Raw genomic sequence first — 27,613 nt, 5'->3', positions numbered from 1 at the left:
CATACAGCAGATATTTTTTGACCTCAGGGTGGCTGGTATGTGAGTTGTCTCAAAGACCCACTGCAGAGCAGGTGCTTGGGCTTTTACCATGAACTTAGAAAAACTGATCTTCAGTTCTTCTGCAGGAGATGCATGTGCCTGTTACAACAGTGTCTTTACCCCTGCTCTTGTACATCTTCTTTACCTGGAATGAAAAGACACCAGTGCAGTCTGACGCACTGCACAAATACAGCAATTGTCTGGGTCAGATGGATGGGGAGGATGGAGAGAGTGCTCCCAAATTCTAGCCTTTTGGTTTAGGAATTCTTTTTATGGAACTTGCATTTCTATTACAGCCCAAAATCTCTCTGGATGGATGTGTGTATCACTGTACTGGAAGTCCCAGAAATTTTCAGGCTGACTTCAGCTACATGGACCAATATTTAAAGAAGAGAATGGAGCTGAAAGCTGCCTTGCCTTTGCTAGGTTTAGGATGAGAAATGTTTTTGGCTTAGGAGCCATTTCCATCCCACAGGGGCATGGTGGATGGCAGAAGTCAGCAGGAGTGCTGGGCGCTCACCACCAGCCTGGCATCAGGCACATGAGCATCCTTTGGGAGGGCAAACACATTGCCCATGAGGCTGCAGTCTGCCAAAAGCAGGGCAGCAGCTCTAAGGAGCTGCCTTTCCCAAGTGTTCTTTGGTGGTTTTTTTTGGATCCTACCTCTTTTGCACATAACTCCCTGCTGATGCTGACATCTTTGTGACTCTGGGTTTAAGGCTAAAGGAGAGTTCCTCTGTTTTACTGCTGCATTTTGGGGTTGAGAGGTTAGTGTCTATATAATTACCAAAAGCCTGTCCCTGTAAATGACAGTGGCAGCAGGCACCATCATTCAGCTCATCGGAAGCTTGACAAGAGCTAGAAAGATTTATCAGGACTTAGTTTTATTTGTATCTGTAAATCTTGTATCCATGTAATTCCCAAAGAGCAAGTCAGTCCGGTTAACTGTGCAGAATACTTTGAGCATGATGATGCTTTACAACAGACTTGTGCAACGGTGGTCACTTCATGAGGCTGAACTAAACCAAATTATCGGCAAACAGGCGTGCATGCCAGCCAGGCAGGGTTGCGTGCCTCAACGGAGAAAAATCCGGACATGGCCTTGCTGCAGAAAAGTGCTTGTGAGGTTGGCACTTTCCCTGAGGAAATAGCTACAGCTGAGCAGCAACGACTGTTCAATAGTGCTACGCTGCCCTCAAGTGTTGCTTTTTAGCACCATTCACATTTACGAAGCCAGCCTGCACTTCCCAAGTTTTGTGGTTGTGCTCCAAGACAGACCCTTGCAATCACACCAATTTATTTTTTTTCCTTTCATGCAGTTAAACACCTGCTTGAAAGTGGGCTTGTTTGAAGTGACTGAGGAAAACGGCAGGTTCACGAAGTTCACGCTTATCTATGGTTAAATCTTGGCATCCTGCAAAGCAAGGAAACCAGTGACGGTGGGATGCTCACATCTCTTACTTAAACTGGCTATTAATTAACTGCCTCTGCTTCATGCTGCACCTGCTACTGACTGCACAGTCCCTTTCATTTCCTATTCTCAGTGGGAGCAGTATAATATAAACGGGGAATGTGTCTAAATTAATTTTGAGAGCCAGCAGCCCAACAGCCCAGATGCCTTCACAGTCTTGATGCTCTTGCATGCTTCCTGTTTTAGTGCACAGCTCTGAAAATTCACACCTAAAGGTGCAGCATCCATGGGGGTACCATGTACATAAAACCCAACATCCCAATTTTTAACAAAATTGTTACCCAAGCATCTGAAACATGCATTTGTCACAATTCCTGCGGAGTGGCAAGTCCCAGCAGCCTGGGAGCACAGCTGGGCCTTGCCAGCCTTGACAGTGCTTCCTTTGAACCGCAGCTCTGGACTTTCTCTCTCACTCAACTGCCTTCACTCCATGTGGTTCCCTGGCATTTTTCTTCACATATCCCCTCTTCTGACAGCAGCCCCTGCCCACAAGCAGATGACAGCATCTTTGGGAGGCTGTAGGTAGAGGCAAACAGACCAGCAAGGGATTCCCTCAGCCACAGCCCTGTACAACTTGCTGTCACCTCAGCTAGCTTCTGAGCTATGCTGAAAAGCCACAGCAAAGCACTCACAGGCATGAAGCACAAGGGCAGAGGAAGACTAAAGTTTCCACCATCAGGGACCCCCCATTGCTTCCCTCTTCAGTTCAGGAAGCAGGAACAAATGAAAGGCAGTGGCCCTAAGGCTGGGCTCAGCCCGCTGCTCATCTTCTGCTGCTCCCTCCTCAGACCTGAACAAACTCAGTGTCAGGGTATGTCGCTCCCACTAGGGTGTGACTGGCACCCCAAGGCAGAGCGTTGCCTGGGTGGGGAAAAGGGGCAGGTGGGGTAATCAGAAGTGCAACAATACGTGGGGCTGCCCCAGTGCCGCAGCCAAACCCCAGCACCACGGCAGCACCCCCTGGGACAGAACCAAGGGAGCTCCCAAACACCGAGCCCAGCTCAGGCAAGTCGCTGGGGTCCCCTCTGCCAGCCTGCTGGCCCAGGGCAAGGAGCACACCCTGTGCTGGCCAGGGCGAGCACCGGCCCGACCCACAGGCCCTGGCAGCGGGAGTCACGTGGAGCGATCCCTCTGAGAACGGGCATGCACGTGCGCACCCACCCAGGCCGAAGGCCCCTGTGCCCCAGCTAGGCCAGGCCAGGCCACGCACCCCCTGCGCCTCTCACCTGCTGCTCAGGGCACAGCTGGGCCACAGGCACAAGCAGCTGCCCCCAACCCCACTCCAGGGCCACTGAGGCCGTTCCCTCCCGCGCACACGGGGCCCAGCGGTGCCCTTGGGGTCTCCTTCCCCAGCACCAGCCACCACTCCGTGGGGCAACACTAGCAGCAGCCAGAGCCACCCCACACGGCGGGAAGGCAGCCGGGCCCTGAGGAGCCCAGACCGCGGCCGTGAAGCTCGGGGGGTTCTCGCTGCTCTGCGAGGCCCGGCAGCGGCCCAGGGGCCAGGGCCGGGCCCCGGGAGGAAGGCGGCAGCCCCCACCGTGATGGCGGCAACCCACCCGCCCCCGCCCCGCCTCAAGATGGCGGCGGTGAGGGGTGCGGCAGTGTCAGGTGACCGCCCACCGCCCAATCAGCGGCGCCTGCGCGGCGAAGATGGCGGACGATAAGGTGAGCGGGGCAGCGGCGCGGCGGGAGGGGCCGGGCCAGGGGCTGAGGGGGCGCCGGGTGGGTCCCCGGTGCCGGGGTGCTGCCGAGGCGAGACCGGGCGCAGCCAGCGTGTCTTCCCCAGGACCCGCTGCCCAAGCTGAAGGACCTCGCCTTCCTGAAGGACCAGCTGGAGAGCTTGCAGCGCAGGGTGGAGGACGAGGTCCACGCTGGTGTGGGGCAGGTAACGCGCGGCTCCTGCCGCTCGGCCCGGCCCCCCGGCGTGAGGGGGCTCGGTAAAACCCCCCGCGCTGTGCGTGCCCGGCACAGGCCCGCCCTGCCCAGCAGCCTCCTCACTCTGCTCTTCTCCTCAGGATGGTTCCCTGCTGGCCTCGCCCTTTCTCAAAGGCTTCCTGGCGGGCTACCTGGTAGCCAGACTTCGCTTCTCGGCTGTCCTGGGATTTGTGGCTGGGACCTGCACCGGGATATACGCTGCTCAGAACTACAGCGTTCCCAATGTTGAAAAGACAGTCCGGGACTATTTCAATTCACTGAAAAAGGGTCGGGACTAGTGAGAAGCCCTTCGGCAGCAGCGATTGTAGGAATGGTACTCCTTAGTTAACAGGTGCGGAAGGTGCCTAGGGCTTTCAGAGGCACGTCACGTACAGCGTTCTTTTCCACTGGAAAAGGGCTTTCCACCACTTCGTTGTGAGACACCAGTGGGTCTGGTTATGGGTATTTATTAGAGCATCGTGGCAGTGGATTACTCTGCTAACTCACAGTGGCTTGGAAGCGCTGGTGGCTGACAGTTTGCCAGCTGCCTTTTCCCCTCATCTCTCTCCCTGTGCTGCTGCAGACTGAAAGGACATGCCTGGGACGTGCCATCATGCTCACCACCTGTACGCCCTTCCGCCAAGTGCGTGCTTTGCCTTAGGAACATGCTTTGTGTGGCTTCCTGGGGAGGCTTGTAGTTCTCTTCCTAATGAAAGACAAAACCATTCTCTTCTGCGGCATCATAAATGTAGCAGGTGACATCCTGTTTTAATCAGGCTCATTAAATTCATGGTATTTGGTCTCTCCTTGAATGTTCTAGGGTGCAAGTCTGTCTGGCTTCCTCTGCACTGATAGCAGCTCACCCTTGCTGGCTACTGCCTGAAAATGGTGATGTTTGGTAATGCTGCTGGCTCTACAAACTGGGTGCTGCGGAGGGGGCTGTGGGGACTGATGCTGGTCTCATCCATAGCCATATATGGCTCTCATGCTCCCCTCCTGACCCGATGCAAGGTGGACGGGAGGATCCCCTTCAGCTCCACATCCGTTGTGGTTCTCGTTGAGCTGACAAAGCTGGTGTTCTCCCTCGTGTTCCTGCTGACCTGGGACCGGGAGCTGCTAGGAGTTACTGTGTCATGGCACCATGTTGCCCCCTTCGCCCTCTCTGCCCTGCTCTATGCTGCCAACAACAACCTGGTGGTTCATATGCAGCTCTTCATGGATCCCAGCACCTACCAGATCTTGAGTAACTTAAAGATCGTCAGTACTGCGCTCCTCTACAGTCTTTTCCTGCGACAAAGACTGAGCATGCGCAAATGGCTGGCTCTTTTCCTGCTGGTGGCTGCTGGGGTGAGCTACAGCTGTGGTGGCCTGCAGGATCCTGGCAGCCCCTCCAAGATGCAGCTGCACATCACACTGGTGGGTTTGCTGCTGATCTTGGTGTACTGCCTGATATCGGGCTTGTCTGCTGTCTACACGGAAGCCATCCTGAAAACCCAGGCACTGCCTCTCAGCCTTCAGAACCTCTTCCTTTACTTCTTTGGGGTCCTACTCAACTTAATCGGCTACTTCTGGAGCAGCACAGAGGGCAGTTTCTTGGAGGGCTTTTCCTCCTGGGTGCTGGTGATTGTGGTCAGCCAGGCCTTGAACGGTTTGATCATGTCTGTGGTTATGAAGCACAGTAGTAACATCACCAGGCTCTTCGTGATCTCCTGCTCTATCCTGGTCAATGCCCTCCTGTCTGTCACCCTTTTCAATCTGCAGCTCACCCTCCTCTTCTTCGTTGCTGTCTCATGCATTGGCCTTGCTGTTCACTTGTACTATGGGGTGACGTAGCTGCTGTCTTCCTGCCCCTGCATGCTCCAGGGCAGCCTTTACTTGTTCCTCAGGGGTGTTTAGTGTTTGTGCTGGGGCTGGTATTAGGAGCAGGGTGGTGCCCAGGCCACCGGCCTCCCCACACTGGTGTTCATGGGGAACCATTACTGGTGGGTGCACGCACAACTAGCAGGGACCTCCCAGAGGAGGAGGGCTGAGGAGGGGGTGCCCTGGCCCTGTTTCCAGGGGGTAAGCTGGGCCCTGCCCCAGCCCAGCCAGGCTTTGTGCCCAGTCTCAAGGGTGGGTCCTGAGCCCCTTGTTCATATGGCGTGTTACATTCTCAGGTTGTTTCCCCCCTCTTCCCCACACCAGAGTGCACCTGCTTTTGTGGCTGTAAATGCTCCAGCAGCGGTTAGCTCCACTGTGCTACAGGCTCATCTGTGTGCAGGCAGCCCTGCATTGGTCTGACGCCTTTTTGGCTCTTGTGGATGGTGCTTCCCCCCACTGTCTGCACGAGGCCAGGTGCTGCCGCCTGGAGACCCTCGCACTGTGTCCAGGACTCTCTCCCACCTCTGCAGTTTTCCAGCCCTCTCCTTGCTGCAGCCTCTGGCTGAAGGGCTACTGTCTTCAGGCTCTGTTTCCCCTTCTTGGGCATGGTGTCATTGCCCTGTGTGGAGCAGATGGGGAATGGGGGGATGTGGGAACTGTTTCACTGGGAAATGGCACCCAAATGTGTACTGATGCTGAGCTGGTGAGCTCCTGGCAGGCAGAAGTCACTGCTGGTTCTGGCCAGGGTTATTAAAGTTACGGTTCAACAGCATGTTGTGTGTGTCTGTCCTCCCTGCAGGAAGGCATCTGTTGCACTTGACAGAGGTTTGGGGGCCAGGGGCACATCTGAGACTGACAACACATATTGGTGAGAGGCACCTGCTTTATTCCACATGGCACCATCTGGGGGCCACCAGCCCTCCCACTGTGCCCACCTTGCTGCTCCTGCAGGGCTGTACCTGAGCCTATGCTCCTGCAGGCAGGTGCCCAGCAGCAGAGCGTGGTTTTTCCTGTGGGATCAGAGGGGTGAAGTGCTCCCCTCTCTTCTGATAGCAAGCCCCCTCCCTGGGGCCAGATTTCTGCAGGGATCAGCTCTCAGCAGGCAGGGTGGGAGGCCCTGCCCTGTGTAACTGCTGTAGCTGGGCCTGGCTGGTCCCCTGACATCAGGGCTGGGGCTAGTGGCTCACTCCAGGAGTGGGGGTTGAGGTGGCAGGGGTCTGCAGGGATCCCAGCCTGCCTGCTAGGGCAGCTGTCCCCACCACCCTGGGATGCTGGCTCAGCGTGTCTGTGAGACAGCATTGGCCAAGCCCAGCTGTTGGGCATCCTGCAGCTGCTGGTTGTGTGCAGCAAGGTCTGCAATGTCCTGCAGCAGCAGCCTGGGCCTGCAGTCCAGGGCATCCCTCTGCTTCTCTGCCGGGCACTGCTGGTCCTGAAGCACCTGTGGGGATGCCTGGCATGGCCCCAGCAGCTTGGAAATGAGTCCCCAGCCCTCCCCTACCACCTGCAGCAGGTGCTGCCTGCAGGCCTGCATCTTCTGCTGGTGACCCTGCAGCAAGGACTTCTGGTCCCACTTGTCCTCCTCCCACCTCCTCTGCACTGCCTCCAGGCTCTGGCCTAGCACAGCCACCTCCCGTTGGCAGTGAGCTGCATCCCACTGCAGGGAACAAGGACGAGGAAAGGGCAGCTCTGGGCTGTCTCTGCTCCCTGGGGTGTCCTACCTATGGAGAGCAGTGCCAGGGAAGGAGGGGAACCTGAAGCCCACAATGATGGGCGCTTTTCCTGTGCCCACCTCTCCACTCATCTCCTGGCCCGGCACTGCCCAGTACCTGAGCTCTCGCTGGAGGAGCAGGCAGCGCTGAGCCTGCAGCTGCTGCTTCTGTGCCTTGGGCAGGGCGTACTGGGCGTCCAGCGATGGGCACAGCTGGCACAGGCTCCCAGTCTGGCAGGGAGCAGAGTGGGCTCAGACAGCATCCAGGGACATGGTGCAGAGGGCTGCAGGCCCTGGGCACTGCTCTTGCCCAGGAGCAGCAGGCAGGAACCCAGTGAGCCCCCACTCACCAGTGGCTGTGGCGCTTCACTTGCCGAGGGCTCTGCCAGCAGACCCTGCCCTGTGCTCGTCAGGGCTCAGCTGCCCCCCGCCCTGGCTGCTCTCACTGGGACGCTATCCTGTGGGGGGGGAAGGAAGGGGAATGATCATGACGTGGTGTGGCTGAAAAAAGCAGTTTAAACAAAGGACTGAGGCCTCTTCTAGCCCAAGGGAAGCCTTTTCCCAACATGTGAAGTGATGCTCTGTGCCCACATATCAGCCACCCAGGTGTGGAGTGCATGCCTGTCCCCATGCTCCAGACCTGGCTCCAGGCTGGCAGTGATCAGGGGCTTTTGGGTCCCAGGCTGCTGGCCCGGCACTGTATTCCCTGCAGAGACCCAGTCCTGTGGGAGAAGGAGATGTTATAGGGATGCAACCAGGATTCAAGGCTTCTTCACCTGGGTTGCCCCTGGATGAGGGGTCCATGGCCTGACCTGTGCCCACCTTGGTACTGGGTTGATGCATCTGGCTTGTCCTGAGCACCTCTGCTGCTGCCTGCTTCTTCTCCCGCCTTTGGCTTTTTAGCACCTGGAAAAGGGGGCTAGGGGTCCTTGCTGGGCTGATTGAGACCTCCAGGCATAGCACAGCTCCAGGGACACATCCCACCCTCATGATCTCATCTGCCAGCAGGCAGCCCCCAACACCTGCCCTGAGTGCTGTACAGGAGCTCTAACACCAGGACAGAGCCCAGAACTGATCTGACTGGGGGATATCTGTGCCATCCTGGTCCCATCTGGTGGCCAGGGGCATTCTCCCACCTGCAGCTCCTGCAGGGCTCTCCGCAGCTGGGCCACGGCCACCTTCCGCTCAGGGAGGCCAGCTCTAGCCAGCAGCTCCATCCGTAGCCCTCAGATCTCCCTCCAGCGTGCTGCCACCTCTTGCACAGGGTCCCAGAATGTGGCTGAGATGGTCTTAGCCAGCCCCTTCACCCGCTCAGCCAACCCCAGGGCCGCCAGGATCTCTTCTCTGGAGGTGTCTGGGAGAGCAGCAAGCCCTGGGCAGGGGCCACAGGGGTCCACCAGCACAGGGACATGCCGGTGCCTGGCCCAGGGTCAGGGCTGATGGGGATGAGTGGAGCTGGTGTCCAGCCTCCAGTGACTGCAAGTATCCCTGGGCAGCAGCCAGGGACCAAATGCCAGGCAGGGGGTGGGATGGGGGAAAACCTCAGGGAGGGGGCACCCAGAAGCAGTGTCCCCATCCCTGGTGCTACCTGGCAGCGCCACACACGGCAGCAGGAATATCAGGCTGTTCCCCTCCAGTAGCCGCTTGACAATCCAGGGCAGGCAGCCAGTGTCAGGCAGCAGGTGGCCGGTGGCTGGTGCCCTTGGGCATGGGGTGAGAGACAGCCCAGGAGAAGGATGGGGCTGGGACCCACGTGCCAGGCAGCTGAGCCCCAACCCACAGGAGCTCGAGGACGGGTTGGCCATGCTAGGATCAAACCCACATTCCCAAGGGGTGGTGGCAACCCCTTGGCTCCCAGCCATGGGCTCCCACTGGTGTGTCAGGGTCCCTCCTGCTTCGCCTCTGGGTACTGAGTCCCCCCAACTCCACAGCAGGCACTATGGGGGTGCCAAAGAGGTGACATGGCTCGGTCCCAGCTCAGAGCCAGAGCTCTGGTACGTACAGCTTGGGGCAGAGCCCGGTGGCCCCAGGGGATGCCAGGATCCTGAAGGCTGAGCGCTGGTACCTGCCACCCTCCAGCTCCCACTCCACGGTAAGAGTGAAGAGGCTGCCAGTGCTGGGGAGAGGCCAGCGCAGGAGTTGGGTTGCAGCGGTGCCTGGAAGCAGCCCCAGCACTCTATGGGCCAACCCTTCCCGACCCTGCAGGATATCTGCTGAATCCCTCACCCCTGCATGGCTGAGTGCCCATCTGCAGGGGGCTGCTGCACACACCCCTGGAACAGTGCTGGGATAGCACCAGTTGTGGACACCCGGTGGCAGCTTGGGCATCAGGCATGGCAATTTCTGTTGCCTCCTCCACTATCCTGGAAGCAGAGGGAGACAAGGGTGAGCGAGGAGGACCATGTCCAACCACCTCCTGCATGCCTGGGCTCCCTGTCTGGGCACCATGCTCCCTGCCCAGCCTCACACTTGACATTGGGGTACCAGCCCCCTAGGAGTACCAGCCCGACCATGGGGCATCAAGTACCTACAGGCCCAGGGCTGTGACATCCATCACTTGCAGGGCTCGTCCATCAGGATGGAGCAGGTCCCAGGCTGTGTCATGGGCACAGACCTGGAACAGGGCTGTATTAAGCAGGGGGGCAGAAAGAGGGGGCTGCTAGCATCCCACGCTCACCAGGGACCCAGATTGCTCATAGCTATCTATATGTAAGGCCTGAGAAGGGAGAGATCTCAAGGTCAGCTCCCAGCTTGGTTGGAAAACACCCAAACCCTGTGTGGAGCTTGGCAGGTCTCTGGCAGCATCCTGGGGCCAAAGGGCAGGGCCCAGGCTGCTGACAGGGGCTGGCATTACTCCTGTGCCAAGCAAGGACACACTGGGGAGACCTTTAGGTCACAGGGAGCAGTGGTTGGCAGGAAAAGCCCAGCTGTGAGGCGGGCAGGAGGGTGTTAGAGGGCTCTCCTGTTCCCACCATGTTGCTGGAGCCTGGGAGACGCCCCATGGGCAGCCGAGGCTTCCCATGCCTGGGAAGTCCTGCAAAGAGGTGAGAAAACCTGGGATCCAAAGGTCTCCAGCCCCTTGTCACCCTCCGGCATAGGGGACTGGATGCTAGTACTGGGGCAATATATGCCCCTTGGCAGACCAGGGCCTGGCTGGTGGCAGAGAGGGAATGGGACCCCCACCCCAGGGCACCCTGGCCTGCCCTGCTCCTGCCCTACCTGGACCAGGCTAACAGTCTGCAGGCTCTGTGCATCGCCCCACAAGGCCTCCAGCTGTTGGAAGATGGTGTTAATCACCTGGGGACAAGCCAGTCAAGCTGGCAGCCATTGGTTCTTGGCAGCTGTGGCTGGGTCTCACACCCATACCAGCTGGAATGGGGTCAGCTGGACAACCCAGGAGCCCAGCAATGTGCGGTTGTACTGTCACCTGTGCCCTACCATGCCCTGTGCCCTCACCTGCCAGACGATACTCTGGAAGGATAGCTGAGTCGCAGGGCCATGGGGGTCCCACAGCAATAGGGACATGCTGTAGCCAAGGGGAACCAGGGTCAGCTGGGGTCTTGCCAACCCCAAGACCTTCTCCTGGTAGGAGGGACGTAGCCAGCAGAGCAGGGATGGCATGGCACAGACAACGTGGTGCAGATGGCCCAGCACAGAGGGCATTGGCATGGATTGGGTAGCACCACACAGGTAGTATGGCATGGGTAGCACAGCACAGGTAGCCCAGTGTGGATGGCATGGTGTAGGTGCACAGCATGCATGGCATGGCAGGGCACAGCACAGTGGTGCACAGCATGCCACAGAGAGCACAGCACAGGCAGTAAGGCACAGTGTGGCAGCCATGTCCCAGCACCCAAGAGGAAATAGGGAACAGGTGAACAACACCAGCAGAGCCAGACATACAACTCAGCCCCGGGTCCCCATTGCTGCCTGTGACACCTGAGGAGCTGGAAGAGGTACCCAGTGTCCCCAGACAGCAGCGGGGTGCCCCAGCCCACAGCTTGGGCCAGCATGTCCCTGGCTCATCTGGCTGGGGACAGGTGTGCAGAAGAAGGACCTGGGGCCCACAATACCTGTCCTGCATCCAAGCAGAAGACGCCATCAACAGTCAAGCAGCTGTCCTGGCACAAGGGAAGGAGAGTGATAATGCTCAGCTTTCCCCTGTCCCAGTCTGACCAGTGCAAGGTAGAGATGGACTGGGCACACTGGGATGGAGGTGGCAGGGTGCCATGAAGGACTGTATAGGCAGGGGTGGGGGAAGATCCCCACCCTTCCCCTGCTATCTGGTAACCCCTAGGAACCCCCCACAAGAGAGGGGCCCATAGGGGTGTAGGGCAGGATCAGCTTAAGACCTCAGCACCCATCAGGGTCCCAAGCATGGGAGGTGGCTAGGACAGAGCCCCCTGCTTCCATCTGCTTCCCCAGGGACCCTCATCCCATCGACACCCACATCCCTGCCACTCTCACCTGGACCTCCTTCCCAGCAAAGAGAAGCTGCATGGGGTCTTCACTGCTGCTCACCCAGCTTTCTCCCAGCCCTAAAAACACTGGGAGTGGGGTGGTGCAGGGGGGTCAGCCCCACCTACCCCAGCTCTGTCTACTCCCTGCAGCCTGCGGCCAGGTCCCAGAGCTTCACATCATCCCCAAGCCCTCTCACTATGACCACGGTCCTCAGAGTCACCAGGGCGGACAGGACACCCCCTCCCTGTCAATACTGCCCAGGACAGGCCCACCAGTGTGGCCAGTGGTCCCAGTGCTACCACAGCTGTGGCTGCCACCCTGGCCCAGTTGCCTGGCATGGGTGTTCAGGCTGAAGGCACTTGGGATGCTGTAGGTGCCTGAAGCTCCATTGCTACCTGCTGCCTGGTGGGGTCCCACAGCTGCTCATGAGCAGACATCCTGCTTGGCCTGCTGGGACATGGGGCAGCAGGGGAATGAGCCGTGTCCTGCCCCATGCACCCAGCACCTGCCAGGAGCTGGACAAAACCCTGGGCATTGCAAAGCCATGCCGCACTGGAGGCAAGGGACAGATCCCTCCAAACCACCCTGTGACATCCCCCATGATGGCACTCACCTCTCCAGCATCCATGGCCAGCTCAGCAGCAGCAGCCCTTAAGCTGCTGTTTCAGACAGGGCAGGGGATGGGGTTACACGGGAGGATCCTGTTTCCCTGCATTAATGGGCGTTGAGCACAGTCATGTGGGCAGAGACGGGCAGAGACAGGCCCAGCCTGGAGGCACCGTGTTCCAGAGGATGAGCCCTGCTGGCCAAGGAGTTAGTGGGACCATGGGAGCCAAGTGGGTGCCTGGACCTGCTCACATCATTAGCATGCTCCTGGCTCCAAGAGGGACATCTTTACAAGGCGGGGATGGGAGATGAGGGACCTCGGACTATCACAAAGGTTTTCTACGCACAAGAAGCAACCACAAACCACAGAATTACATTTACTACTGATCAGTCATACCAAGAAAGCACAAAAGGAAATCCTGAAGCTGAGGATCTCTGGTCTGTAGAAACACAGACTGTTGGAGACAGGAGGTGCCAGGACAGCCCCTGCCCCTTGCACTTGGACAGGACCAGGCACAATGAGGAGAATGCACATGTGTCCCTCTGTCTGCCACCATTCCCTCTATAGAATGAGATTACAACACTGCCCCTGCCTCCCTGAGCCCCTGCCTGCCCAAATGTCTTCAGGCATGAGGGTGACACCAGGCTGGACATGAGTTGTCATTGCAAATGGAGCAAGCCACACTGGGGGCTTCATCAGGAGCAGAGCAAGGGGTGAGGTTGTGCTTCACATGGGTGCTGCTAAGGGAAAGTAAATCCTATGATTCAGAGGGACAGGGATTTCTCCTTCTTCATCTATTAGACAGGAGACAGCAGCTGCTGCTCCCTCTTCCCAGGTCCAGCCAATAGCACGGCTGAGCGCAAATTCCCAAGATGCAAATGCAGACACATGGTGTACACATGTCCACACATGTCAACACAAGCAGAGCAGTGCCTTTGCTAGCACCGTCTAACCACCAACGGTGCTCCCATGAACACAAGCACACAGGCAGCATGGCCCCATCCCTCCTCTCTAGCTGCTCAGGGCTGGTGTGGGCTGGTGGCACAGCCCCACAGCCCCAGCCTTGGCCCACAGGCAGGTGCACACACGTGTGCCCTCAAACGCATGGCAGACCCCAATGCCATCACAGATCCACAGCTGGACCCTGGGCCCTGTTTAGCCACTCTCCAGCTCCAGCCTTGGGTCTTTCCACACTCTGGTTTCTCACCCACCAGCTAGCCCAGCCGGTGTTTGCTCTCAGGTGACAGGCACACGTGCACAAACAGAACAGAGAGTGAGCTGACACAGAAAATACCCAGGAATAGATTTTAATGAGAAGGCAGGACAGACCATGGGGACAAAGTGCAGGGCTTGGCCAGGCAAGCATTGCCTACCTATGACCAGCCCCCTTCTCCCCCATCCCTGTTTTCCCATGCTTGTTCCTTCCCCACCCACCCACTGTGATCCTCCCTTTGATCCTTCCCGTAAGCATTCCCCAGTAAGGTTTGCATGCCCCCGATCTCCCTCAGCATCACATAATCAATGCTCTCTTTCCTATGAGACATTTTCTGAATCACCTGAAATGCAAAAAAAACTTTTCTTCTTATCACTTAAGAAGTTTCTAGCTAAACCTCTTCAAGGTCACACTTGGGGAGTTCATCCGCCAGTGCCTTGAGAGCTCAGGTCTTGGTTGCTGCCTCTGTTACCTCCCGCTCATTAGCATTTGTGTACGGGGGTGTTTCATTTATTCATGTTCCTGTCTTTTGTGGGTTTTCTCTTATGCTGAATAGCTGTTAGGCAAACACCCTTGCAAACCAGACATCCTCCCCACCCATGGCCCCAGGTGAGGATAGGTGGAGGGTCAGCAGAGAGGCTGTGGAGGCTGCAAGGGTGTCTGGGCTTGGGGGCACAGGGATACAAGGCTGCGGGGTGCTCTGGATGGGGACCACCAGGCCCCAGTCAGGCTTGGGGCATCTGAGTGCTGCCTGCAGTGGTGCAAATATGATAGAGCTGAACTCCCCCTGTCCAGGGCAGATGATTCACAGGGGCAATAGGTGCGTGTTCAGGCTTGAGGAGTCATGGATGGCCATAAGGAAAAACCCTCTGGGAGGGTGCAGTCATGGGACAGAGCATGGCAAGGGGCTTTGCTTGGGGGTTTCCCCAAAACTTGGATGGGCAAAGCCACATCCACCGTGGGATAATGCTGGGAGACAGTCCTGCACCACAGGGGAGTCTGGGCTGAGGGGACTGAGAGAGCTCCCCACCAGCACTTGAGGGGTCTTGTGAGACTTCCCATGGAACTCCTGGCCTCGCAGCCCCTGGAGCTGAGCCCCTGTGGGGAAGCCCTGGTGGGAATGGTCACATGTCCCCTTCACACTCTGCATCAGGGCCGGATGAGCCTGGGCCTGGATCTGAGCAAGCAGATGACCCCAGCCACGCCAAACAGGGCAAGGGCAATGCATACAGGGGCAATCACTGCAGCACTGTTACACTGCAGCACCGAGACTTGCACGTCCTTCACCAGCCTGCCCTGGTAGTGAGGTGGGGAGTGACACGTGTAGTCCTGGGGCCAGCCCTGCCCAAGGTGCCCCATGCTCACCAGTGCCTGGAGCCCCCCAGCCCCGGAGCATGAGCAATTGTAGGGATTGTTAGCCACAGCCACATCCCGCAGCTGTCCCAAGAGCTTCACCTCATCCCATGGCAGCTCTCTAATCGAGTTATTGTCTAGGTGGAGGGTGTCCAACATGGGGCAATTCCTGATGGAGGGGGCAGCCTGCAGCATGTTTTGGCTCAGGAATAGCTTCTTCAGGGAGCTGAGGGAGATGTCTACAGCATGGAGGTGGTTGCAGCTCATGTCCAACACTTCTAGACTGGGAGGCAGAGGTGTGAGGACTTCATCCAAGCCAGTGTTGGACAAGTTAAAAATTTGGAGGGACACTGGCCACTGACAAGAGGCAGACAGGTCTGCTATGAGCTGGTTCTGGCTGAGATCTAGATGCTGGAGCTCATGCAGCAGTTGAATGCTTCTGCACACACCATGGTAGGACGTTAGGTTATTGCGTTGCAGACTCAGTACCTGGAGCTGAGGGAAAGCCCCTTTACAGAAGGCGGGCATCAAGCTCTCATCCCCAAGGCTGTTTTGTGCCATGTTCAGGTACCGCAGAGCTCTGAACACCCTTCCGATGCCACAGGGCAGGCTGGTGACATGGGAGCCAGTGACAGCCAGCTCCTGTAGGGTCTCCAGCCAGCTGCTCAGACTAGAGAAGTCCTGCTCACGGCCTGTCAGTGGGGCAGATGTCACGTTGTGGAAGTGCAGGGACAATATGGGCAAGTTCTGGCCATCCATTTTATTCCAGTTGCCTCTCCCATCGAAAATGCAGTTCTCAAACACCAGTTCCTGCACCTGGGTGTAGGAGAAGAACCTCAGGACTTGGGCAAGGAGCACCTCAGGCACCAGGAGATCACCAACAATTATTTTCCTGATGACAAGGGAGCCCAGCATGTCAATGGCGGAGGGGTTCAGGTTTCTGATGGGGAAGTCTACATATGTCTTCAGCTCTCCCCCGTAAAACTCCACGACAGAGGCTGGGAGGCACCGGATGATGCTGCTTAGGCTTTCCTGGGACAGGCTGTAGCACACACAGTGCTCCTGAATGCGATTGAAGAAGCACCTGCCTTCTGCCTCCAACAGCCACAGCCACAGGACAGGGAGAACAGCCACTTTCATGGTGAACAACCTAAAAAGGAGAGCAACAGTGAAAGGCAGAACTGTTGTGGAAGCTGAGTGGACCGTTCAGATCTAGCCAGCTGGAGGGCTGGTTTGGGCAGGTTCAGCCCTGGAGAGCCACCCCTCAGGGACACAGTGCTGCCCTCATCCCTCCTGTCCAGCTGCCCTTCGTGTGGGTTCAACGCACACCATCGGCACCTGCCTGGCTACTCAGCCCTGACTCAGGACAAAGTCCAAATCAGCAGTGAAACACCCCAGAGCTACACCTGTCACTGCTCCTCGGCACAGAGCCGGTGGCACTGGTGTTTCCCCACCCCAAAAGCAGGGCTTCAGCAAGGCAGGGTGGCTCCTCCTGAGGCAGCAGCCGCTGGGCTCTGCGCTTTCCTGCCGGTGCTGCCTTGCTGCAGACTCCCACTCCTAAGCAACCAGGAAATCCCACAGATGAGGAGAAACTAGAAATGTTGAGTTGCAGACAGTAAGCCTGATATATCCGTCTGACCACAGGATGTGAGAGCCACAGCTCTGATTCTCTGTGCAGCTTGCTCTGTAATCTGGGACAGGAAATAGCAACAGAGGGCTTCATATTTTCCTTTTTCTCAGCCAGTGACATGATTCATTACCAGCCTCCAAAGGGACAGTAGAAAATAATTTCTGAGGGTCTGTAAGCATTCCTGTCAACACCAAGTACTGCTTTGCTGTCCAGCTGATGGGAGAGTCTATCACCAGATTGCAAAAAAGCAGCAAGCAAAAATTAAAGGCTTCTAAGAATGTGCTGACTCAACTCTGCCCGAGCACCCAGGCAGGGCAGCGGTGAGGAGTCTTTGGGGGTCTACAGCCCAGCCTCCTGCTTCAAGCAGGTCTGTTGCCAGCAGTAGCCCTGATCAGCCACAGCTCTTTCTGGCCTCACCTCAGAAATCTGTGGGGACAGAGGTCTCCCTACCTCTCTGTACCGTCACGGGGCTGCACCACGCTCCCAGGGAGAAGCTCATCTCCAGCACTTGCACAAAGTCCCTCTCCCGGGGGTGGCAGCACAAAGCAGGGGTGCGTTTGTCCAGTGACTCACCAGCCAGCTCACACCAAAATGTTTCCTCGCCCCAAAGCTGCTTCCTCTAGCTGCTGCCAAATCCAGGGCTTAGGTGCCAAAGGCTATGCAAGTGCTCAGCTCTCTCCTGCGCCTGATCCTCCCCTGCCTCCAGCTGGGGGAGGCTTCGGTGCCTGCAGGTGTCTTACAGCTGCCGTTGGAGCTTCTGCAGCTCGTCCTGCTTCTGCTAGTGGGGACCTGGAGGCAGGCTCCCAGGCACTGCCTTGCTCCCACTGCGTGACTTCCCGAGCAGCACGGGGCTGGCTGTGCCACAGGAAGCAGCATGCCACGCAGCAACCACCCAAGTCACTTCTGCTTCGCTTCTCTGCAGCAAGGGCTCTTGCGGCTGCCTGTGGCTGCAGGCTGGGAAGGATTTTGGTCTAAGTAGCAATGCTGCTCACTTTCCTAGGAAGGATTAGGTAAGACAGTGTAAGACAGGGCCCTAAATGCACCCTCAGGACCAGCCTAAACACACCTTTGCTTCCAGATGCTCCGGGCTTGTTGTGCCTCAGAGCTGACTGGGTGCTGAGCACCCTGCAGGAAGTAATGCAGAGGGGTACAAGACTGTCATACTGGTATCCAGACCACCCCAAGATGCCTGTGTCCCATTTAGGATGGGGACAGGACAAATTCCCATCCAGTGTGTGCTCAGCCCAAAGCTGCAAAAGGCACTTTTTCACCCAAGGTCAGCTTCCTTGGCAAGCTGGCTAGTTTGCCTGGCCAAGGAACTCACATCACTTGCCCTGTGCTCCTTTGGCAGGTGGTGGCTGTGCCTACACCAAAATAGTAACCCTCCCTGTCAGCAAGTGGAAAGTACCAGGCATTTGGAAAGATCTGTCAGGGATTTTTTTCTTCCCTGGGGATTTCTCTGCCTGTGTTGAATTTCAGGGAGGGTTTCAGAAAGGCAATGAAACTGTAGGGCTAGAAGATGCAACTCCCAGTTTGTGGATGTTAATGCAGCATCATAGAGAGACACTATCAGTGTGACAACAGCTGGGGCTGGAGCTGCCTGTCCCCCGCACCCTGGCACGCTGCTGCCAGGCTGGGTGAAGGGAAGGTCTCCTTCTGGTCGTTACATCTACTACAGCTCATTTTCTTGTTCCTGGTGTCTCAGGTGGCATGCTGCACTGCTTTGCTGGCTTTCCTTAAGCAATTTCTTGTGCAGAGGGTTTCAGCAATTCCGTGATTCATCGCCTCCATCCTCGGGTTACATAAAACTGCTGCTGTGTGTACAGTGGAGGAATCAGCTTTCCGAGTTCTCCTCACCACTCCTTTTGGTGAGGCCGGTGGCCCTGTCTGGGCCTGGTGCCTTTTGATTGCTCACTCCTGGCCACCACCAGTAAATTCCCCAAAATGTCTTTCTGCGGAGAAGCAAGCTCTTCAGCCAGCCGCACCCCACTTCAAAGCCACGTGGTTTTGGAATGATCTTTCAGGTGATGACTTTCTTGTTCTCATCGCCACCATGGAAGATCCCAGGATACCGAGACCTGTTGTCTTGACATTTCTGGGAGTCTCTGGCCTTTTTCGGCTTCCACAGACAAGCAGGCCAGCCCGGGGGGCTGAGCCTTGCCCGAGCCCGGCGGCCGCTGGCTCTGGGTTCATCCCCTGCCCGGTTTGTGTCGCTGCGCGCAGGCCCCGCGCCCCGGTGCTGCAGCCCCGCCAGGGCCGGTGCCCGCGGCGGGTGTCACCGTGTGCTCCGGCCACCCAGCCGGCAGCTCGGCCTGCCCCGGCCGCGCTCACCTGCAGCTGCGGCGGCAGCGCGGCGTGGGGTGCCCGGCACAGCCCCTGCCCCACCGAGGGCTGGTCCCGCTCCTCCTGCGCTGCGAGCGGGGGGGACCGGCCCCGAGGGTCCCCGGGCGGACACGCCGGCCGGGCCCTGCGGGGCACAGCACGCCCCGGGCCTCGCTGCACGGGGCTGCTCTCCGCCCCCGCGATCCGGCCCTGCCCGCCGCCCCGCCCCGGGCCCGGCCTCCCCCCCGCCCCGCCCCGGCTCTCCCCGGCCTCCTCCTCCTCCTGCCGCCGCCATGTGGGGCCGGCGGCGGCGCGGGGCCGGGCCGAGCGGCCGCGGTGCGGAGGAGCTGCGGGCCCGGCGGCGGGAGCGAGAGGCAGGTCCGCGGCGGGCCCGGGCCCTGGGCCCAGGGCTCGGGGCCGGGCGGGTTCATGGGTGGCGGGGCCCCAAGGTGGGAGCCCCCATGGCGGCCGCCCCACAGCGGGGCCCGAACGGGCCCCGGCACCTGCGGGCTCCCGGCGCGCTCGGGGAGCCCCGTTACGGCCCCTTTGTTTGCAGCCCGGCTGGGGATCCCGCCCTGGCTGCCCCGTGTCCTCGGCCGCCTCCCTGTGCTTTGGGGTCTCCGGGGTCTCGCCTATGCAGAACCAGGCTTGACCCCCGCCCGCGGGGCCGCCCCGGCCCCCCCGGCCCCCGCCCCGCCGGCTGGCCCGGCCGTGGCTCCCTGCGTGCCCGACCCGCAGCCCTGCGGCCGCTGCCGCCCTCGCTGGCTCGCTGGGGGTCTGGTAGTTCCCCTGTCAGGGCTCTGTGGTGGGGTGGAAAAGCGTTTTGACCCAGGCGGTGATGGGGACCGATTCAATCGCAGCTCTCAGGAAAGCCCGGCGGCAGGAGCAGCTGGTCAGCAAGCGGCTTCTGCGGGAGGACGTTGCAGCAGAGGAGGGTGGACAGGATGGAGCGGTGGTTGTGCCGGACCCTCTCTCAGTGGATGAGGTGAACAGTGGGATGTTGTTCTCCATGGTGATGGAGGTCCCTGGAGTCTTCCCCAGCCTCTGGGGCATGCAGAGGAGCCTGGGTGGAGGTGGGTTTGGGAATGTTTTCTGAGTTGCTGCCAGGCACGGTGAGAAGCAATAAGGTTCTTTGTGACCATCTTTGCACCCTGGGTTTCTTTGCCTCCAGGATTAACGAGATGAAATTATAACGTGGCTTTATGTTCACTCATCTTTTAATTTTTGGATAGGTTCTTGAGCTGCTCAGAGACGTGCAGAGGGGCTCAGAGGACAGGAAAAAATCGCTCAGCCGCCTCCGCTGGGCTCTGCAGAACAAGGAGACTCAGCAGAAGTTTGTCAGGTCAGCCCAAGTCTGGCACTGCATGGCTGTTATCCAGTGCATGTCCAGAGTGGCCCTGTGGCCCAGTCATGTGGGTGAGCGGGTGTGTGGCCAGGGGTGGGGAGGCAGGAGGTGACAGTGCCCTTTGGATTCCACCAGGCTGGATGGCAGCATCCGGACACTCATCGGGCTCTTCACCAGCAGCCTGGCTGACATGCAGATGGAGGCAGCCCGCTGTCTCCATGAGCTGTCCCACTCCAGTGACCCTGATGTGGCTGAGACATGTCTGCCAGTGACCTCCTATCTCCTTACCTACCTCTCTGGACACAGTGTTGAGTTCACAGTAAGATCCGTGCTTGCGTTTGCCGGGGCTTATACTTCTGTAGTAGTTGGGTGTTGATCTCTTTTGGCTAGTCTTAGGCTAACATGGCTTGCATAGGAGTGCTGGTGGGAAGGGGCCCTCTGGAAGTCTCTAGTCCAACCTTCCCCTTGGAGCAGAACTGTCCCCAGTGCTAGCCCAGGGTGGCGAGACGCAGTGAGGCTTTGTCTTGTCAGGTTTTGCAAATACAGAGAGCCCTTTCGCTGTGCCCTGTCCTGACACCAAGAGAAATTTGGCTCCATTGTGTTTGCACCTCTTTCCAGGTAGCTTCATGTTGCTCTTAAATGCTGCCAAAGCTCACCTGGGCCAGAGCAAACCCTCCTGCTGCAGCCTAGGATGCGGTGGTTTGCCCCATTTGTAATGGGTGCTTCCTCTTCAGCTCCATGCTCTCTTTGGGGAAGTGGGGATTGCAGGCTGTGGCAGTTGTCCTCCATCATCAGATGTGTGGTCCAGCCTCTCAGCACCAGATGGGCCTGCACAAGGGGGTGCCTTGGTGTCTGTGTGGTGAGTAAAGCAGAAATACTAGATGCAGGTCAGTTTAAGTGTTTTAAAAGATCTTGGAGAGGTGAAAGAAATGGGCAGCTGCAGGCTGGGATGCAGGAACAGGTACTTTGTCAGCTTACTTTCAACAAGCAACAAGCAGGCAGGCTTTCATCCAGGCTGGAAGGAAGAGCACTTGTGGCTCCAAGCTGTGCAGTTTGATCCGGGCAAATGAGCGAACAGTTGGAGTGGCTCTGGAACGCCTGTGTGTCTCGACTTGTGCAGCACGCTGTGCACCTTTGAGAAGCAGACAGGATCAGAACTCAGGAACAAGATGGGGAGTAATCCCAAGGTGATGATCACATTTTAATGTAGCACGAGGAGAGTCTCCAGAATACTGTGGAATTGGAGCAGTCTCAGGGAAGTGTCATAGCAATAATTAGAAGACTGAAAAACCTCCAAAGCAGAAGTGATCAGATCCCAGCCTCAGCCAGATAGAAAAAGGGTAAATTGAAGCTGATACAGCTGGAATGGGGGTAGCTGGAGTGTCCAGCAGTATCCATCCATGTTTGCCCCTCTGAAGAACAGCTTATGCCCTGCTCAGGGGAAGTGTGTGCCCCAGTCCCTGGAGTGCAAGGATCTAGAGGCCTTGCTGGCTGCCCAGGCTGGCCAGAGTCCTGCTGTGGAGTGCGGAAGAGGTGACCTCCTCTCTCGGATGTATTTCAGGAGCTGTGTTTGTACACACTGGGGAACCTGGTAGTAGAAAGTGAAGCTGTGAGGAAGCAGATTCTGCCTCAGGGCATCATTCCAGTGCTGACATCCTGCATCCAGGTGGGTGAAATAGCTCAGCCATATTCTTCCCCTGCTCTGCCCCAGAAAGGCACCTTTTCTTATGCCCTTTAAGACACTGGCTGACAGCACTTGAGTTATCAGCCTTCCTTCCAGCTGTGGTCACAGGCAGAGACCCTCTGCAGAGTGCTCTTCCCTTGAGAGTGAGGGTCTCTCATGGATGCTCCTGCACTCCATTTTTGGGGCTCGGGTCACCACCTTGTGCTCTCCTCCACCTGAATCCCTCACATCTGTAACTGTGGCTTGCTGATAAGTGGTCTGTAACATGGGGAGCTGCAGGCTTCTCCCCTCTGCCCAGCTTGGGTCCAGCAAGCATACGAGGCCAATGCAGTGAGCAGAGCTGTTGTTTGCAGATCTGAATGCTCAAAGCTGCACTGCTGCTGCGTTTGGGCTCCTGGATCCCTACAGCTGCAGCCCATGTGAGTGTGGGGAGGGGGGACAGCTCAGCTTTGGTGTGGCCACAGGTTGCTGTATCACTGCCAGTCTGCTGCTGTGTCCCCTCTTCTCCAGGCATGGAGAGACTGCGCCACGCAGCTGCTTGGTTGGGTCTTACAAAGAGGTATCACCCCTCTCACCAGCACAGTGGCTGGCACCCTGGCGTCCCCTGGCTCTGTCATGTGGGATTAGCTTTGTTCTGTTTGATTGCAGTCCCCACACGAGGCTGTGTTGGAAGGTTTGGGCTACGTCCTCTCGCAGCTCCTCCAAGCCAAGGAAGCCCCCACAGAGATCATACCGTGAGTCCAAGCCTCTTAACCCTGCATCAGGATAGGCCCTGGGGTCTGGCGTGGTATTTGCATGCCAGGGACAACAACGCCTATCCCATCCCTGTGATACTAATAGTTCAGAGCAGAATCCTACCAGAGCTACAGAGGTTTTGTTGCAGATCAGGGTGCAGGACTTTACTCTTTTCCCTCAGCCTCATCTGAACAGACAGCTGTGGTATTTCAGTAAAGGACAGTGCTGAGCAGGGTAGGCTTACAGGGAAATTCTGACTGTATTCCTCCTGCGAAGGAAAAAATCAGCTTGACAGTCCCTAGTGCCAAAAATGTGACCCCAGCCAAGGTGGCCTGAGTGTCCCCAGGCCCTGCCACAGACAGAGCTTGTGCTAGGCCTTAGTGGGGCCTGAGACTGTAGCCTTTTAATAGTCTCTTCAAGGTGCGTTTTTGGAGCACACAGCCCCCACAACAGGGGAGAGCAGCTCCCTGCTCAGTGACCAGGGCTAGTGTCTCCCTGTCACTTGTCTGTCCTGCTTGTGCTCTGGCCTGTGCCTCCATTAACTCTGCTGTTCTGACCCTAGCTTGGTTCTGGACTCTGTTCTCCCCCAGTACATGCTTCGACTGGTTTGCTCTGGCCTCAAGGCTGGGGTAGGAGTGGCTGTGGAGTTTGCATGGTGCCTCCACTACATCGTTTGTAGGTAAACACACTTTTCTCCTCATTTTGAGTTCCCTTGGGGCAGCCGAACAGAAAGGCACAAAGGCTCAGGGTCCTGTAAGGGGACCTGGATTGCCTCCATTGCCCCTTTCCCTTGGGCAAGCAATTTCCCTGCTATCCTGGGCATTCCCACTCTTGTATCTGAGCACACACATGCTGTTTGCAGCATCACTGAGATCCTTTACAGGGTAATAACAGGTTATGAACCTGAGGAGGGAGTTCCTAGTCCTCTGAACCCCCCCAGTTGCCTCCCCATATCTGGAGTTGTCCGCCACACTGCTGAAGGCAAGTTCCCTCAATCCTCATGCTTCTGGGGTTGGCCCAGTGACACCTGGCAGGGCTAGCTGCTGTCAACAATCTGCCTGCCTTGGTGTGGCTGCTGCAGTGCAGTGCAGTGCTCTTTCAGCAGCCCCAGCAGAAAGAAACGTGTGGGTACCAAAGAAGGATCCAGGGCTGTTACTTCCAGACCTGCAGAGATAATTCCAGCAGATCTGTTTTCTATGGGCTTTTAAACTTTCTTGTCTGCTCAGAAACAAGCTGCTAGTTAAACATGAAACAAGCCCTATGGTGGTTCAGGAGAGCGCTCTGAATTTCCAGGCCCCATTGTTTGGCGGGGGCTGCAGCAGTTTTCCCTCTCTGAGTGCCAAGAGCAAGCATGCTGTCCCTTCCTTTTGCAGCCATGCAGCCAATGCGGTGCTGCTGTCGCTGGGGGCCTTGCCAGCCCTCACCTCACTCTTGTTCGACCTGGCTTCTGAAATCCCCCAAGATGCTCCTGAGGGCCTGGAGCTGGTAAGATGTGGGCAGGGTGCTAGCCATTCTTCACATTGCTGTGGAGATGCGGTCTGGTTAGAGGGCTGTTTCCCATCGTTGCAGCTCGTCTGTCCAGTGCTGCGGTGTCTCAGCAATCTGCTCGCAGAGGAGACGGGCTATGAGGTCCAGATCCAGGACGAGCGCCTGCTCATCGCCCTCTTCCTCATCCTTCAGTGCTTCCTCCAGCAGCACCCGTTCATCGTACAGGAGTGTCTGTGGCTGCTGAACAACCTCACGGGTGAGTGTCCTGTGGGGCTGTCAGCAGAGGCAGAGCTACTGCTGGGACCTGCCTTGATGGCTGCCAGACTTGTGATGTCTTGTCTATAGAGACCTCTGAAACTGGTTTTATTGACACATTCCTTCTCTGCCCACCCTAGCGGACAAGCCCTTCTTCTGCTCTGCTCTGCTTTCCCTGGACTTGCTCCCAGCCCTGCTGCAGCTCCTGCCCTGCTCCCAGATGGCCAGTGTGTTGGTAAGATCTCACCTCGTGCCCCAGGGTTGGGAGGAAGCACTGGACTTACCAGGAACACGAATCCCACCCCCCCACCCCCACCCCCAGTGATAAAGCTGGAGGATGACTTGGGGCAGTAGCAACAGCTTGGTGGAAGGTCTTGTGTTGTGGTAGTGTCAACATCCACCTCCCCTCAAGTTGCTATGTCTGTATTTACCCTTGATAGAGTCTTGTCCTGGAAGAAGAGGGGTCCCAAGGTAGATGTTAACTTGGGACCAGGCCTGCTGGCACCTGGAGCAGGCCTGGGGAGGCTGCTGCCACCTTTAGGGAAGACCCCAAAGTTTTAGGGGGTCCTGGGGGGATGCTTTGACAAGGGGTGCATGGTACAGCTGTGTTTGCTTGGCACAGTGATGACCAGCACCTTGGGGTGGGGATGGAGGTGGCTTTTAAAGAGCACTCAAAATCCAGCTAGCTGGTGGGCACATAGCTTTGGGGAAGCGCCTGGCAGGACATCCATGGAGGATGTGGGGAGTTCTGTGGAGCTCTCCTAAGCCTGTCAGGAATCGGCCCACTAACAAAGTGTTCATTGCTCACTCCCCTCTCATGGCTTCTCCATCCAGGTCCTGACAGTTCTGTGCAATATAGCAGAGAAGGGGCCAGCCTACTGCCAGCAGCTGCACTGGCAGCCTGCCCTGCCCCTGCTGCTGCCTACCCTCACACTGCCCGACCCTGAAGTGGTGGGGCAGTGCCTTGAGCTGCTGCACCTCCTCTTCCTGCACTGGCCAGAGGTAAGAGAGGGGAGTGCCTGCCCCAGAATCAAGCATGAGATTTTAAAGCTGGTGATGGGGATGATTACTATTATTGCTTAAATAATACTGCCTTCAGTCATTGGCAGACTAGTCCCCTACCCCTCAGCACCAGACACATGCCTGTAGGGAGCCACTTGTGTGATGCAGAGGGTAGAAGCCCTTCTTAGGTCTCTGGGGAGTTCCTTTTCATTGACAGTGAGTGTTTTTTGGGCAGGTTGTTTGTATCCTTTTGAGGTTATTATGCAGGGATTCTTTTGGTTCAGTTGTACTTCAAATTGTGTGTACTCCCAGCCGGCAGGCTGGATTTACCTGGCTTGGGACTTTAGTGTCTGATAGTGCTCTGGGGAGTTTCTTCAACCTCGTTCCCTGGGCTGTACAGTGGTGTACACAACAAGCTGTAGCAGCTACTCAGGTGGCAGCCAGCCAGCTCTCACCCCTCTCCTGTCACCCAGGCTGCTGCTGACTTCCTCAGGCAAGGGGGACACCATGCCCTTGAGCAGCACCAGAGCACCCCAGAACTTCAGGAGCGGGCACGAGCGCTGCTGGACATGATCGGGCAGCCCCTGGGAGCCTCTGCCTTCAGTCCCTGCCATGCCACACTGTCTGCCTTCTCCTAGGTCACACCACCTCCCTTCCCTGCACTCCAAGGAGTAGTAAACATTGTTCACCCTGTGCCCTGCTTTGCCAAGGGCTAATTAGGGGTCTAACTGCCAGTTACGCCCCAGCGCTAGCTGCACGGGGATGCTGGTCCTTGGCCAAGATACGGCTGTTTCAGTCCTTTTCACCACCTCATAGCTACCAGCAGGCTGCCCTGTGCCTCCCCAGAACTTGGCGCAGGGGCAGAGCTGAGCTGCAACCCAGCCAGATGGGCTCTTGGTGCAAAGAGGTGATGCATAAATGCTGCTGGATCGGCTGTTCCCCCCAGCATCTCCTTTTGGCTTTATACTCAACATGTGAAGCTCAGGGTAAGCACTTTGCATTTATGCAATTGATAAGTTAAAGATACACATCTTACATTAAAGATTATTAGTCAAGTCTTCGGCACATGCGTGTTTACTGTCTTTACACCTTGCTTTTCACAATGTTCTCCAAGGCCTTGGCCACTTCATCCACAGTAAGGTTGTTCAGCGGCACACTTTTCTCCTTGCCAAACTCTGCAGGAAAGATAGAGGGTAAGAGAAGGGTCAGGTGCCTCAGTCTTTTTCTGGTGCAAGGACAACTCAAAGCTCTACTTCAGGTTTCCCAGGTGGCACTGGCACCCACAGCCCAGGCTCCCATCACCACCCTTTTGCATCCACCGTTCCCCAGTGAGCCTCCCTGTGCCTAAGCTACTGTTTCCACCTTCTCTTTATTCTCAGCCTTTCCACTGGAAATAAACCAATGTAGCCTACCACGTTTCCTTGCCTCTTTTTATTAACTTCTGCTGCACAGCAGCTGGACAGAGGCCCTTGCCACATTCCAAAGCAAGCTGGTGGCTTTCAGCCTGCTCACATCAAGATGCTAACCAACACTTCAGTAAAATAATGCTGAAAAACTGCCTATTCCTACAGCAGCCCCTACGCAGGGGTGTATTTCCCTGCAACATACAGATAGAAGACAAGCACTATACCAACTGCTCTACTGGCCTGTGTGCTTGCACTGGGAAACTTGTGCTTAAAGAGTCATTTAATCTCTTTGACAAAAAGTTTCTGAATTTTTTTTGTCCAGGCCAGGTGGCTTTAGGAAGAAAACAAGGCCTTTACAGGGGAGCTTTTTCTGCTCCCTTTTTGGCATTTTGCTAAAGATGCCGTAAAACCAAGCTAAAACCAGAAATGTATTTCTGTATGGGCATCCTCCGGGGGTGGGAGATGACAGCCATAAGCTGGCAAGCCACCTTCTGAACTGGTGGTCCCTTTTTTTGCCTCCCACCGGGTCACGCAGCCATAATGCTCTCCGGAGTCAGCCCCCACCTTGCCCCCGGGGCAGCCGCCTGCCTCCGCCGCTGTCCCCACTTGTGTCCCCACCCGCCTCCCCGCTGCGGGCCGCGAGGCCTGGTGCTCGCCCCCTGCCGCTGCTGCCCGGCGGGCCCCCTACTCACCGTACCGGGCCCAGAGCTTGGGCTGGACGCCGGAGCACTCGCGGATCAGGATGGGGAAGTCGGGGTTCGCTTTCTTCAGCGCCACGTAGTGCTGCTCGATGAACTCCCTACGGAGAGAGGAAGGAACGGCAGATCCCCGCCGGGATGGGGCTGGCTGGGGGCGGGCCGGTGCCTGACTCCCGGTGCCGCTGGCTCACCTGACGCCGCGGCTGCCCGCGGAGCTCTGGCAGAGGTGGATGCGGAGCTCCCGCAGGCTGCGGCCCAGCCCGCCCCCGATGCCCCTCACTGCCGCCGCCGCCGCCATCTTCTCTCTGACCCTGACAACAACATGGGGGCGTGGTTGCGGCTCCCGCCAATCGCGGTGCCCGCTGGTCGCCACCTCCGCCAATCACAGCGCCCGGCGCGGGGGTTCTGGGAAGGGAGCG

General features: G+C 57.4%; 5 protein-coding genes across 7 annotated transcripts; 3 read left to right on the top strand and 2 right to left on the bottom strand.

Annotated features, from left to right (window-relative positions):
- Positions 1-3,091: 3,091 nt before the first annotated feature.
- LOC121092965 (SLC35A4 upstream open reading frame protein-like) lies at positions 3,092-4,232 on the top strand. The gene is made up of 3 exons (XM_040604683.1): positions 3,092-3,178; positions 3,300-3,398; positions 3,529-4,232. The coding sequence occupies exons 1-3, from the start codon at positions 3,164-3,166 to the stop codon at positions 3,724-3,726; spliced, it is 312 nt and encodes a 103-aa protein (XP_040460617.1). The 5' UTR covers positions 3,092-3,163; the 3' UTR covers positions 3,727-4,232.
- A 70-nt stretch (positions 4,233-4,302) lies between these two features.
- SLC35A4 (solute carrier family 35 member A4) lies at positions 4,303-6,059 on the top strand. Its single transcript, XM_040604681.1, has one exon. The coding sequence runs from the start codon at positions 4,313-4,315 to the stop codon at positions 5,258-5,260; it is 948 nt and encodes a 315-aa protein (XP_040460615.1). The 5' UTR covers positions 4,303-4,312; the 3' UTR covers positions 5,261-6,059.
- A 7,295-nt stretch (positions 6,060-13,354) lies between these two features.
- CD14 (CD14 molecule) lies at positions 13,355-17,033 on the bottom strand. The gene is made up of 2 exons (XM_040604924.1): positions 16,833-17,033; positions 13,355-15,779 (listed from the first exon to the last, which is right to left on the bottom strand). The coding sequence occupies exon 2, from the start codon at positions 15,767-15,769 to the stop codon at positions 14,426-14,428; it is 1,344 nt and encodes a 447-aa protein (XP_040460858.1). The 5' UTR covers positions 15,770-15,779; positions 16,833-17,033; the 3' UTR covers positions 13,355-14,425.
- Positions 17,034-18,874: 1,841 nt separating this feature from the next.
- TMCO6 (transmembrane and coiled-coil domains 6) lies at positions 18,875-26,145 on the top strand. Of its 2 annotated transcripts, XM_040604530.1 has the most exons (12): positions 18,875-18,959; positions 19,442-19,566; positions 19,814-19,923; positions 20,062-20,245; positions 21,488-21,592; positions 22,259-22,344; positions 22,908-23,024; positions 23,719-23,830; positions 23,915-24,089; positions 24,229-24,323; positions 24,923-25,090; positions 25,564-26,145. In XM_040604530.1, the coding sequence occupies exons 1-12, from the start codon at positions 18,875-18,877 to the stop codon at positions 25,726-25,728; spliced, it is 1,527 nt and encodes a 508-aa protein (XP_040460464.1). In that variant the 3' UTR covers positions 25,729-26,145. The 2 variants fall into 2 exon arrangements, with proteins under 2 accessions (XP_040460464.1, XP_040460465.1); XM_040604531.1 differs by lacking the exon at positions 22,908-23,024.
- On the bottom strand, positions 26,072-27,513 carry NDUFA2 (NADH:ubiquinone oxidoreductase subunit A2). 2 transcript variants are annotated; one of them, XM_040604533.1, is made up of 3 exons: positions 27,386-27,513; positions 27,189-27,295; positions 26,072-26,265 (listed from the first exon to the last, which is right to left on the bottom strand). In XM_040604533.1, exons 1-3 carry the CDS (start codon positions 27,490-27,492, stop codon positions 26,174-26,176), a joined length of 306 nt encoding a protein of 101 aa, XP_040460467.1. In that variant the 5' UTR covers positions 27,493-27,513; the 3' UTR covers positions 26,072-26,173. The 2 variants fall into 2 exon arrangements, with proteins under 2 accessions (XP_040460467.1, XP_040460468.1); XM_040604534.1 differs by having other exon boundaries at positions 27,194-27,295.
- Positions 27,514-27,613: the final 100 nt, after the last annotated feature.

The sequence above is a fragment of the Falco naumanni genome, chromosome 8 (assembly GCF_017639655.2).
Source record: "Falco naumanni isolate bFalNau1 chromosome 8, bFalNau1.pat, whole genome shotgun sequence".
Lineage (NCBI taxonomy): Eukaryota > Metazoa > Chordata > Aves > Falconiformes > Falconidae > Falco > Falco naumanni.
This window is presented reverse-complemented; position numbering and strand designations above follow the sequence as displayed.

Bases quoted from the DNA above. Each gene is read 5' to 3' on its own strand.
- LOC121092965 (XM_040604683.1), top strand. The intron at 3,399-3,528 runs GTAACGCGCGGC...TCTTCTCCTCAG, and splicing joins TCCACGCTGGTGTGGGGCAG to GATGGTTCCCTGCTGGCCTC.
- SLC35A4 (XM_040604681.1), top strand. From the start codon at position 4,313: ATGGTGATGTTTGGTAATGCTGCTGGCTCTACAAACTGGGTGCTGCGG.
- CD14 (XM_040604924.1), bottom strand. From the start codon at position 15,769: ATGAAAGTGGCTGTTCTCCCTGTCCTGTGGCTGTGGCTGTTGGAGGCA.
- TMCO6 (XM_040604530.1), top strand. From the start codon at position 18,875: ATGTGGGGCCGGCGGCGGCGCGGGGCCGGGCCGAGCGGCCGCGGTGCG. The intron at 19,924-20,061 runs GTCAGCCCAAGT...GGATTCCACCAG, and splicing joins ACTCAGCAGAAGTTTGTCAG to GCTGGATGGCAGCATCCGGA. The intron at 25,091-25,563 runs GTAAGAGAGGGG...CCTGTCACCCAG, and splicing joins TCTTCCTGCACTGGCCAGAG to GCTGCTGCTGACTTCCTCAG.
- NDUFA2 (XM_040604533.1), bottom strand. From the start codon at position 27,492: ATGGCGGCGGCGGCGGCAGTGAGGGGCATCGGGGGCGGGCTGGGCCGC. The intron at 27,296-27,385 runs GTGAGCCAGCGG...CTCTCTCCGTAG, and splicing joins GCGGGCAGCCGCGGCGTCAG to GGAGTTCATCGAGCAGCACT. The intron at 26,266-27,188 runs GTGAGTAGGGGG...TCTTTCCTGCAG, and splicing joins CAAGCTCTGGGCCCGGTACG to AGTTTGGCAAGGAGAAAAGT.